The following is a 13,111-nucleotide window of genomic DNA, read 5'->3' on the forward strand; positions in this document are numbered from 1 at the left end:
GGGGAAGGCAGGGCAATTGGGGTCAAGTGACTTGCCCAAGGTCACATGGCTAGTAAGTGTTAAGTATCTGAGGCTGGATTTGAACTCAGATCCTCCTGAATCCAGGGCTGGTGCTCTATTCATCGCACCACCTAGCTGCCCCGGTCCTGTTCTCGTTTCTCTGAGATCAAATGCGATAATATTTGTGGAAAATGCTTAGCACAGTGCCTGATACACAGTAGGTGCCCTATCAATGCTTATTCCCTTCCCTCCCCTCTTTGGAGTGAGACTGTCTATCTAAGCCCTTCATTTTACAGATGAGGAAACTGAGACCTACTCAGAGGACAGCAGAAGAGGATACTGCCCATTGTTACACAGCTGGCAAACGGCACAGTGATGGGGGTGGTGGTGGTAATCTGCTCCCAGGATAAAATATAAAACCCTCTATTTGACTTATAAAGCCTCAATTTTCCTGGCTTCTCATACATTATATCCTGTAAGCATGATATAGTGACATTCACCAACTTGATATTCATTGAACTAGACCCTTCAGCTCTGGGCTTTGGGCATTTTCATTGTCTGTCCCCCTTGGCTGGAATGTTTTTTCCTCCTCATCTCCACCTCTGATCTTCCTTGATTTTAGTAAAATCTCAGCTAAAGTCCTGCCTTCCACAGGAAGCCTTTCCCCATCCTAGATTTGGAAGGTCAGTGCCTTCCCTCTGTTGAGGACTTGCCAATTTACCTGTATGTGTCTTGCATGCCCAGAATTGTCTGCATGTTGTCTCTTCCATTAGACAGCGAGTTCTTTGAAGGAAGGGATTGCCTTTTGCCTTTCTCTGTATCCCTGTAATACTGTTAACACAAGGCCTGGAGCCTAGAAGGCATTTAATAAATGCTTGTTCACAGACTGTGCTTTCCTTCCCTCAACTCAGTTCCCCTCTTGGCTGGGCCTTTTCCTCCCTGGTGAATAAATGAATCAACTTGTGGTCCAATGGAAAGAATGAGTGATTTGGAATCAGAGGGTCCAGGTTCAAATCAAGCTACATCAAGCTGTGAATTATGCTTCAGTTTCCTCATCTGTTAGTGAGGAAATTGGATGAGATGAGATCCCTTTTACCTCTTAAATCAATGATCCTTGAATTTGTCAGCAACTTCATACCATGAAAGGTGAGGGTGAGTGGGGTCAGACCTGGGGGGTCTTTAAAAGAGGCTGGATGATCACATGCTTGGAATTTATTGAAAGGATTCCTTCTCAGGTATGCTTTGGGCTAGATGTCCTTGGGGGAGTCTCTCTATATCAATTCTCTTGGAATATACCTTAGTCCCTAGTACTGTGCTGTAAAATAGCTACTCACTTATTAGGTGGACTTTGGACCAATAAGAAGGTATTTATTAATTGCCTACTATGTGCTAGGCACTGTATTAGGCACTGGTCCTCAAAAACTTTATATTCAATAATAATATCATCATTACATGATACACAATAATTATTATAGCTTAATTTATATAGCACTTTAAGGTTTGCAAAACACTTTATGTATCTCATTCAATCCTCATGACAACCCTGTGGGGTAGGTGTTATACCCATTTTATAGTTAAGAAAAACTGAGGTAAGTGTTATTATATCTATCTTATAGTTGAGGAAACTGAGGCAGGTGTTGTTATTATACATGTTTATAGTTGAGGAAACTAAGGCAGATAGAAGTTAAGTGGCTTACCCAGGTTCACACAGCTGGGAAATGTCTGAGACTAGATTTGAACTCAGGTCATCCAGTGTGATATTTCCTATACCACCTAGATGCCTCAATTAAGGGAATACAGTATGTTCATAATAAGCTCATACAGGATGTATGAAGAACAAACAGAGAAAGATTGTAGCAAGAGAAGAGGAGAGGACCCAGGACGGAGTCATGGAGCACACCCCAATGTGGAGGTTGGAACCCATGTAATGAACCTGCTAAGGAGATTGAGAAGAAGGGACTGGACCACCACAGAGCACAGGCATAGAAACTGAGGGAGAAGAGGGAATCCAGAGGAGCGGAGGGCTGCCTGCTCTGTCAGATACTGCTGAGAGGTTAAGATGGGGACCAGATAGTGAAGAACTGAGAAATAAATGGCAGGGTGAGAAAGTGAATGTGGGAACTGGCGGCAGCTTGTTGTTTCTTTCTTTAGTAATTTGACAGTGGGTGGAAGAAGAGGTATGAGATACCTTCAGCAGGAGCTAGTGTTAAGCCAAGGTCTTTAAGGATGGGGGAGGGCAAAGTTTGGTCATATTTCTAAGGGGTAGAAAATAGTGGGTATGGATATATATATATATATATATACACACACACATATACATATATATGTGTATGTATGTGTGAATGTATAGATAGGAACTAGGAAGTTTCCTGGTATAGGGAACAAAGAAGCTCCCTCTACTTATGCAAGTTGGCACCTTCTTTGAAATTTGTAGTCAGAGGGTGGTCAAGGTCTCCGAGAGATTAAATAACCTGGAGTAACCCAGCCGGTATTTGTCAGAGGTGAGACTTTCTGGTTCTGACACTGGCTCTATATCCTTCCATAGTGATGAAAAGGAGATGGACACTTAAGGAGGGAAAAGGTGATTGATGAAAGGGTGAGAAAATTCTCAGAGGAATTAGGGAGGATGAGATCAAAGCAGGGATATGCTGGTAAATATTTAATGACAGCCTCCCCTTCCCCCCAAAAAATGTGCACAGGAAATACTTTTTAAGTGTAATTTGCATCATTAACATTTTCTTCATAACTTTTTTATGTCTAATCAATCAATAACAAAAAAAAAATCAAGCCTTGATTTGTAGTATTCGACCATTTCCAAAGTGAAAATGTGCACACTCAACATTTATCCATTGGCTTTTAGGAGCCAATATGAACTAGCTCCAACTCACCCCTGGACCAAGGGCACAAGGCAAGAGGTTGGCACTGGCAAGAAGAATGGTTGTCTGTTTCTTCAAGACTGGAGCACAAGAGAAGAGAGTGAGTGTGGGATGGTATTGCGGGGATTGGGAGAAGCCCAATGGCTTCAGTTTTTCAGCAAAGGAAGGTATGTGGTCCTTTAATGAGGGCTAGGATAGTACAGAAGGTTTGCAGAAAAGAAAGAAGGTTTGGAAAAACCATCGTGGGGAGTGGAAGGGAGTAGTCAATCCAGGAAGATGAAAAGGGTTGGCTGTTGGTCAGTAAGTCAGATAACATTGCTTTGTAGTGAACCATTGCATTGGCTCCTCTCTTGGCATCCACCAGTAAGAGAGCAGAAGTAGAGTCTGGATGGTTGGAGTAATACAAGGCTGAAGACAGGAAAGGGATGAGGGGGACAAGGAACTTGAGGGTGGAAAACAATGTAATGTTGAACCAGATGACTAAAGAGTACAGATTTTGGAGAAGAAGGTGAGCCCATTGAGGTGTCAATGATCTGGAGAATCAGGGAGGGGCTAAACAATTGGAGATGAGGAAGAAGACTAGAATGAGGCACCAAGAGAAACTGGAGGCACCATGGGGTAGTGACCAGAGCATTTGACTTGGGGTCAGCCTTATTATGGCTTCTGAATATCTTTGGTACTATGATGGTGTTGGGATTTGGTTTTCTGGTGTCTAAATAAATGCTTCAGTTCTGTCCTCTATCTGGAGAGTTTGGTATATTTTGCAATCGAACGTCATGCGATACTTATAGTCATGGTCTTTATCATGATCATGGGTGCTGTAAATATTGTATTGGTGCTACAGTTGTACATGATGACCTCTAATGTTCCTTCCAGCTTTAAACTCAAGACCCTATGATAGATGAATTATGGTCACATAGTGGAGAACTTGGTCTCTGTCAATGGTATGTCAGTAAATGTTTAATAACCAGCTCTCTGGGGGGTGGGGGGAGGGAATGGCTCCAGTCAGTACAAGCTGACTCCAGCACACCCTGTCCCTGTCCTGCCTTTCCCACCTCTAAATCAAAAGAAGGTACATGAATACCTCCTTATTTGATCATTTTGTGGTTACATCCTGGGGGCAATCCAACTCCATCATAATAAGTCAGATAGAGGAATTTCAGAGTTAGGGCCTAGGAAGGAGGAGTGCTTGTGGATGCCAGTTGAGATCAAAGGTATGTGACCTTCTCTGTGTGAAGCTGAGGTGAAAAATGAAACAACAGACAAGGTTTTCTACTGGATCCTGGAATAATAGAGTCACCAGAGTTTACTGAGCAGTGGGGGGAAACATGGTCAGATCTGCACTTCAGGGAGATCCATTTAATAGCTGAGTGAGAAGGGACTTGAGATGGGGAGACCAACCAGGGTTTTGAGGGGACATTTGTAGAGTAAGGGCACAATGTAATAAGGTCCACTCATGCCCTTCAAACTGCTTTATGATGAGATTTAAGCCTCAACCTCCCTGGTCTAGCAGTGCACATCTGTAATCCAGTTATGGGGGAATCTGAGGCTGATGGATCTTCTGAGCTCTGGAGTTCTCAGATGTCATGCGTTATACTAAACAGGTGTCTACACTGATTCTGGCATGAACACAGTGAACCCCCAAGAGTGGGGGGCCACCAGGTTGCCTAAGGAGGAATGAACTTGCCCAGGTCAAAGATGGAGTAGTTCGGGGTTATGAGTAAACCCTGTACTTCCAACCTCGGTGACACAGGGAGAACAGATATTAAAGAAAATGTCTCAACTTTCTGGGCTGATTGGTTACCTGATTGGTTGTTGTCCTTCCCACAATGACATCACTATACCAGAATCAAGTTTCAATGTGTCCAACTGTGGCTGATCAGACCAATATGAGCTCGGAATGTTCTATCACAGGTCGAGCACAAATATGTGAACATTTGGGGTGGATTCTCTAAATTTCCACATCCTGTGTTTCCTTTGAGCCATCTCAGTTCTGCTTTGCTCATAGAGCACAACACTGTCTCTGATGTGGGCACCATGCTGAGCGGTCCTGTGCCAGAGTCTCCCATGTCACACAATCAATTCCAAAATTCTTGAGAAAGACCATGAGTGTCCTTGTATGGCTTCTTCTGACCACCATGTGAATTCTTGCCCTGTGTGAGTTCTCCATAAAATAGTCTTTTTGGCAAGCCTATGTTTTACATTCAAACAATGTGGCCAGCCCATCAGAGTTGCACTCTCTGCAATAGAGTTTGAATGCTTGGCAGTTTAGTTTGAGGGAGGACCTCAGTGTCTGGTACCTTATCCTGCCAGGTGACCTTCAGAATCTTCCTTATACAATTCAAATGGCAGCGATTCAGCTTCCTGGCATGGCGCTGGTACACTATGCAGGTTTCACAATTATACAACAATGAGGTCAGCACCACGGCTCTGTAGACCTTCACTCTGGTAGTCAGTCTAATACGTCTTCTCTCCCACACTTTTCTTCAGAGCCTTCAGTGAGCTAGCTCTGGCAACGTGTGTGTCAACACCATCTCCTATATGTACATCCCTGTAAAGTACACTGCCAAGGTAAGTGAACCTATCCACAGCATTCAGAACTTCTCCTTTTGCCGTAACCGATGGTTCCAAGAATGGATGCTGTGATGCCGGCTTGTGGAGCCCCTGTGTTTTCTTGGTGTTAATTGTTAGGCCAAAATTAGCACAAGCGGCAGAGACTTGATCCATACTTTATTGCATCTCAGCTTCAGAGGCTGCATTGAGTGCACAATCGTCTGCAAACAGATAATCATGCACCAACACTCCCTCCACTTTGGTCTTGGCTTGAAGCCTTTTCAAGTTGAAGAATTTACCATCAGCGAGGTAGATGTCCTTGTTCATCCTCATTGAAAACATTTGACAACATGGCTGAAAACAACATGCTAAAAAGCATGGGAGCAAATGCACAGCCTTGTTTCACTCCACTGGTGACTAGGAAAGCCCTAGAGCACTGTCCATCATCCAGAGCCTGGGCAAGCATGCTGTCATGAAATTAATGTACAGTGCTGACGCACTTCTCTGGGCAACCACATTTTGACATAAGTTTCCATAAGCTCTCACAACTAATAGTATCAAAGGCCTTGGTTAGATCTACAAACTGTGTACAGGCCTCTGTGCTGTTCCTGGCACTTCTGGATTTGTTGGGCAGCAAACACCATATTGACTGTTCCTTGGCCCTTTCTGAAGCCACACTGGCTCTCAGGTAGATGACTATCTTCCAGGTGAAGGGATCAGCCTATTAAGGAGGACTCTGGCAAGAATCTTGCCAGTAATGACTAAGAGAGAGACCTCCAAATTCCTGGAACCATACAACTGAAGTTATATTTGTACTGAATTGTGTTTAAAGTCTTTTCTGTCAATGCATGCTTCTGGGTGTTTAATGCTTAATATTCTTTTGTATGGAGGAAATAAATATCTGTCCCATATCTGATTCATATGGTATGTTGAGTACCTTTTTACTACTACCTTTGGGAAGACCCTAGGTATGTGCAAAAACATAAACGCAGGGAATTTTTTTTCCTAGCTTGCTGGAGTGGGGGACTAAATGAACCAGAGAGCCTTCTGCTAGAGAACACACTTCTCCACACTCCTTGCCTGAGTCCAGAGAACATGAAGTTCTTAAATGTAAAGGGAATGAGAGCAATGTCTTACCAGGGGTGGGGAACCTTTGGCCTTGAGATCACATGTGGTCCTTGGGTGCGGCCTTTTGACTGAGTCCAAGTTTTACAGAGGGGGTTTGTTCTGTGAAGTTTGGATGTAGTCACAGGGCTGTACTTGAGGACCTAGAGGGTCACATGTGGCCTCCAGGCCACAGGCTCCCCACCCCTGCAAGCCCCTTGAGTCCCACTACTGTTTATATGGTAGAAATGAATCAACTAGGCTCGTTGGTCATTGGCTCCCCCTGGTGGCCATTATGGTTGAGTCTTCAGCCAGCTCATCAGAGCCTGTCCTAGAGACATAGGCCTCAGTTATGAGGGTGGTTCTTAACTGGAACTTTGCAAGAGCGTTGCCTCTTTGAGTTGCATGGCTTACCAGGGTTGGACAGATCTAGCAGAGAGGTTGTTGGGTTGGGAATCCTATCCGTTTGATTGCCCAGGTGACCCCTCTAGCTTCCTGTGGAGGCCCCAAGGTTCTGTCCTTGGCCTTCTTCTCTTCTGTCTATATTGTTCTCTTAGCCAAATCATTGATCACCGTGCTTCCCACCTTTCCAGTCATCTTACCCCTTGCTCCCCTCTGAGCCCTTTATGGTCCAGTGACTCTACCCTCCTGGCTGATTTTCAAGCCCATGATACTCCATTTCCCAAGTCTGTGCCTTTTCACTGGCTGTCCTGGAAGTTCCTCCTTCCTTACTTTTGCCTTCCGAGATTATGTCCAGTTTTTCTTATCTACATCTTGTATATTCATAGTGTTTGTCTGTTGTCTCCCTCATTAGAATGTGGGCTCTCTGAGGCCAGGGACCATGTTTTCGACTTTCTTTGTGTCCTCAGCATTTACTACAAGGCCTGGTACATTTCTTGTTGTTTATTTTTTTCAGTCCTGTCCAACTCTCCCTGACCCCTTTTGGGGTTTTCTTGGCAAAGATACTGGAGTGATTTGCCATTCCTTCTCCAGCTCATTTTACAGAGCAGGAAACTGAGGCAACCAGGGTAAAGTGACTTGCCCAGGGTCACACAGCTAGTAAGTGTCTGAGGCTGCATTTGAAATCAGGTCCTCCTGACTCCAGGGCTGGTGTTCTATTCACTGTGCCACCTAGCTGCCCCACAAATACCACCTTCTTCAGGAAGTCTTTCCTAGCCTCCCCACTTGCTAGAGCCTTTCACTCTAAGCTTACTTTCCATGTGCTTTAAAAAAATTTTTTTTAAGTGACTACTACATGCCAGGCAATGTGCTAAGCATTGGGGATACAAAAAGAGACAAAAGACAGCCCCTGTCCTCAAGGAGCTTACAGTCCAATGAGGGAGACAACAAGTGAACAAATACATACCAACCAAGCTCAAGACAGGATGAAAAGGAGGCAATTAATAGAGGGAAGGCACTGGAATTAAGAGGAGTTAGGGGAGGCTTCCTGTGGAAGGTGGGATTTTAGTTGGGACTTAGAGGCAGACAGGGAGGTCAGTGGTTAGAGTGAAGGAGGCACCAGGGACAGGCAGAGAGATGGAGGTTCCCATTCATGGAACAGCCAGGAGGCCAGTGTCATTGGATTAAAGAGAGAGGAAGGCATTAGAACTGGAAAGGTCAGGAGAGGGGGTGCTAGGTTAGGAGGGGCTTTGAATGCCAAACACAGCATTTTGTATTTGATCCTGGAGGCAATAGGAAACCAATGGCATTTACTGAGTGGGGTGTGTGTGTGTGTGTGTGTGTGTGTGTGTGTGTGTGTGATGTGATCAAACCTATGCTTTAGGAAAATCCCTTTGGTGGCTGACTGGAGGGATGGACCAGAGTGGGGAGAGACTTGAGGCAGGCAGACCTGATAGCAGCTATTGCAGTAATCTAGGCATGAGAGGAGGATGAAGGTCTACACTAGAGGGGTGGTAACATCAGAGGAGAGAAGGGGGAATCTTTTTTTTTTGGTCTTTTTGGAGGGGGGAAGATGGGTGACTTGCCCAAGATCACATGGCTAGTAAGTGTTAAGCGTCTGAGGCTAAATTTGAACTCAGGTCCTCCTGATTCCAGGACCAGTGTTCTATTCACTATGCCACCTACCTGCCCCCAAGAAGGGGGCATCTTTGAGAAATGCTGCATAGGTGAAATGCACAAGTCTTGGCAACAGCTTGGATGGGGGGGTGAGAGATAGTGGGGAGCTGAGGCTAACTTTTAGGCTGTGAGCCTGAGGGGCTGGGATGGTGCCAGCTTCACAGTAATAAGAAGTAAAGAAGGGAGGGGGAGTCTAGGGGGAAAGACAATGAGATCTGTTTAGGATGTATTGAGTTTAAGTTGTCTTCTGGACATTTTAGTTTGAGTTGTCTGAAAGGCAGTTGAAGATGAGAAATTAGAGGTCAGCAGAGAGGTTGGGGCAGGGTAGGTAAATTTGAAAATCATCAATGTATAGCTGGTAGTTAAATCTATGGGAACTGATGAGATCACCAAGTGAAGGTATATAAAGGGAGAGGAGAAGAGGGCCCAGAACAGAACCCAGAGGAATACCTGTGATTAGAGGGTGTGAGTTAGAGGAGGATCCAGCAAAAGAGACAGAGAAGGAGTGGTCACAGAGGTAGAAGGAGAACCAGGAGAGAGTAGTGTCCCAAAGATGCAGAGAAAAGAGAGTATCGAGGAGGATGAGGATGGAGAAAAAGTCATTGAATTTGGTAACTAAGAGAACATTGGTAATTTTGGAGAGGGTTTTGGTGGAATTATGAGATCAGAAGTCAGATTCTAAGGAGTTAATAAGAGAGTGAGAGAAGAGAAAATGAAGGTATCTTTTGTAAAAGGCCTTTTTGATGAGCTTACCTGGTTCCATGTTGTCCTTTCCAATTAGAATTAGTCCTGGAGACTCCTCATATACCTGCTTGTTTTTCATGTTTAAGTATTTTTTGGCCTTTCTTTTTATTCCCAGCATTTCGAATAATGCCTGGAACACGTTAAACATTTTATACATGCTTGTTGAAAGCTCCAAAGGGGTAACTGATTTAGACATAAAGACATCATAAACAAATTAAAGGAGCATGGATGAAATTACCCCTCAGATTTACGGATAGAAGGAGAATTCATAACTAAGAGTTAGAGAGGTTCACAGGTGACATGGGCAATTTTAATTGCACAAAATTAAAAAAAAACAATTCAGCTAAAGTTAGAAGAAAAGCAGATAAGTTGGGAAAAAAATCTTTGAAGCAAGTTTCTCTGATAAAGGTCTTATTTCGAAGATATATAAGAACTGATTCAAATTTCTAAGAATAAGAGTCATTCCTCCATTGAAAAACAGTCAAAGCACATAAACAGGAAGTTTGCAGAGGAAGAAATTCAACTTATCAATAACCATATTAAAAAGTCCCCCAAGTTGCTAATAATTAGAGAAGTATAAATTGAAACAACTCTGAAGTATCACCTTGAACCCATGAAATTGGCAAAGTTGATAAAGGAAAATGACAAATATTGAAAGGGCTGTGGGAAAATAAGTATAATGAACTATATTAGTGGAGTTGTAAACTAGTCTAGCCATTCTGGAAAGCAATTTGGAATTACGGCCCCAAAGCTATAAATCTATGCATACCCTCAGATTTATTAATTCCACTAGTAGATCTATCCCTCAAAGAGACAAAAAAAAAAGAGGAAAGGGACACATCTGTACAAAATTATTGATAGCAGCTCTTTTTGTAGTGGCAAAGAATTGGAAACTGAGGGGATGCCCATCATTTGGAGAATGGCTGAGTAAGTTGTGGCACATGAAAGTAATACTATTGTGATGTAAGAAATGATTAAGGGGACAGTTTCAGAGAAATCTGGGAAGACTTGTATGAACTGATGCAGAGTGAAGTTAGCAGAACCAGGAGAACAATTTATATAATAACAATGATATTGTAAAGATAAACAACTCTGAAAGACTTAGGACCTCAGATCAGTATAAGGGCCTATGATAAAACATGCTTCCCACCTCCTGAGAGGTAACTGACTCAGGGTGTATGCAGATGGAGGCATTTTTTGCATACATACACAGAGGAATTTGCTTTGCTTGATTGTACATATTTATACAGGTTTTAGTTTTCCTGCTTTCTCATTTGGGGTTGGGTGGAAACGAGAAGGAAAGAATGCAGATATGAAAATAAAATTTTTTGTTGACTCACTGACTCAAGAACAGGCAGTGAAGTATAAATAAATAAATTGCTTTCTAGTCTTTTCTAGCAGGAGGGCCCTTTTTAAATGTCAAAAATCTTTTGAGGACTCCCCACATGGTAGTAATACTGCTAGTATCTGTTGATTGAGATAATTCAGGATGAAGAAATTCATTAATGCTTTCAAATGAATTTGTATTTTGTTCATCACAACACAGAGCATAGTAGATAAAGGGTTGGCCTTGGAGTCAGGAAGATCTGGGTTCAAGTCTTGCTTCTGTTTCATGGTAGTTGGGTGACCCTGTACAAGTCACTTAACTTTTCAGTGCCCCAGGCAACTGTGTAGGACAACATGGTATAGGAGTTGCCAATCTGTATCATTGGAGGGAATTTTTTTTTTCATGCTGGTAGTTCCCATTTGGGTGAATTTGAGGGTCTGGACCTGCCCCCATTCTCGCTCTCCAACCCCTTCCACTTCCCAGTTTGATGCAAGACATCTCCTACATCTAAAAACAGTAATGTAACATTTCTTCAGCATGAAGAATGTACATTTGCTCACTGAATAACTTGCCCCAAATTCCAAGGCTCCCTAGTGATCAGGTTGGGAAGAATGTTGTTCTCAGATTCAGGGGACATAGGCCTGTGCCCCAGACGAGTCCCTTTCGAGCTGGGCAGCCACAGACAAATTGTAACACCACTTGTTTTTCCTGCCTCTCAAGGTTGTCATGAGGATAGCACTTTGTTAACTGCAAAAGGACGCAGAAAAAAAAATATTATAGGACCTTAGTTTTAGGGAATGGAAAGAATGAAACAAGCATTTATTAAATGCCTACTGTGTGTCACTGCTTTGCAAATATTATGTAATTTTATCCTCAAAATAACTCTGGGAGATAGGTGGTGTTATCTCCATTTTACAGTTGCAGAAGCTAAGCCAGGAAGAGGAGAAGTGGCTTGCCCTGGGTCAGGAAGCTCTGAAGTGTCTAGGTATGGATTTGAACTCAGGTCTTTCCTGGACTGCAAGCCCTGTGCTTTGCCTTTTTGTTGCCTCATCTGGGTCAACCCTCTCATTTTGCAGGTGAGGAAACTGAGGTCCGCAGAGATCACGCGATTTGCCCGAGGTCACATATTTGAGTAGTAGGGCTGAGTCAAACCCAAGCGCCACGTGGGTGCTGGCTTCCAAGCACCTCTTCCCCAAATCCTGAAATTAACGTTTTAAAACTCCACGTGTTCTTGGAGCTGGGTGACCCAGCCACCTTGGCCAAGGAGACTACATCTCCCGACTGCGTTTGCGCCCGTCTATCGACGCTTCGTCCCTCCCTACGGCCACCGTCGGCTCAGAGGACTACGACTCCCATGAGGCTGAGCGCGCCCTGAGAAACGCATTCTTTCCCTAGTACCGCTAGGACTACATTTCCCAGGAGGCAGAGCGGCGGCGGCGGGGGTGTACGCGGCGCTGCCTGAAGGACCCCGGGGCTGTCCATGCCGCTGGGCTGCCGGCGGACCAGGAGTCCGAGCTTCGGGAGCTCTAGCCCGAGCCGCCGCTGTCGTCCGTGTACCTGCCGGAGCCCCGCCGACCGCGGGCCGCCCCTGCCCGGCCGCCAGGATGCTGGAGGAGGCGGGCGAGGTGCTGGAGAACATGCTGAAGGCCTCGTGCCTGCCCCTCAGCTTCATCGTCTTCTTGCCCGCTGTGCTGCTGCTCGTGGCGCCGCCGCTGCCCACCGCCGACGCGGCGCACGAGTTCACCGTCTACCGCATGCAGCAGTACGACCTGCAGGGCCAGGCTTACGGTGCGTCCTCCCCCGCCGCCGCCCCGGCCCGCCGGGCTCGCGCTCCGGCCCCTCCCCCCGGCGCGACCCCGTGTGTGAGTGTGTGTGACAATGTGTGTGTGACAATGTGTGTGTGACAGTGTGTGTGTCTGCCCCGCCCCAGCACGACCCACAGCTCGCTGTGCTAGAGCCTGGGCCCGGGGCCCCCTCCCCTTTCTCTTGTGCCTCCCCCCTCCCCCCTCTCAGCCCAGCCTGCACTCTCCCGCTCCTTCCAGACAGATCCCCATCAGGGCCGACCGTTTGGAGTGGGAGTCCCCCGCCCCCACACCTGGGTCTGGGGGCCATCCTCGCCCATTGCCCCGGAGCCCACGTCTTCCAGCCCCGGGGGGCTCTGTCTGATCCCATCCCAGGCTGACCGGCCCGGCCCCCGCGCCCTCAGCCTTGCCTTTGAGTGGCCCTTAGCCCGCCGTCCTCAAGCCTTGTCTTGTCCGCGCCCCTGCCGGGGAGCCCCCTCCCCAAGCCCCACTCTTTGCGAGGCAGTCCTCTGTAGCCACCCCACCCCTGTCTGGGGTCCCGGCCCCCCAGAGTTCAGAACATTCCCAGAGACCCTGGCCGAGTCACCTGCTGCCCCCATTCCTGCCTTGGAAGCCCCCCCCCCCCCCCC

General features: G+C 45.8%; 1 protein-coding gene across 3 annotated transcripts in view; it reads left to right on the forward strand.

The window, feature by feature from the left end:
• Positions 1-12,152: 12,152 nt before the first annotated feature.
• NCLN (nicalin) overlaps positions 12,153-13,111 on the forward strand; it is a 42,987-nt gene continuing 42,028 nt past the window's right edge. For all 3 annotated transcript variants that reach the window (XR_011171687.1, XM_069104475.1, XM_069104592.1), the window contains exon 1: positions 12,153-12,468. Coding sequence is in view for 2 of the 3 variants with exons in the window: in XM_069104475.1 (XP_068960576.1) it covers positions 12,285-12,468 (184 nt within the window). In the remaining variant the exon portion in view is untranslated. The remainder of the gene's footprint in view (positions 12,469-13,111) is intronic.

The sequence above is a fragment of the Petaurus breviceps genome, unplaced genomic scaffold (assembly GCF_028583685.1).
Source record: "Petaurus breviceps papuanus isolate PSGF00001 unplaced genomic scaffold, PetGlider_PUasm1.0 103, whole genome shotgun sequence".
Classification (NCBI taxonomy): Eukaryota; Metazoa; Chordata; class Mammalia; order Diprotodontia; family Petauridae; genus Petaurus; species Petaurus breviceps.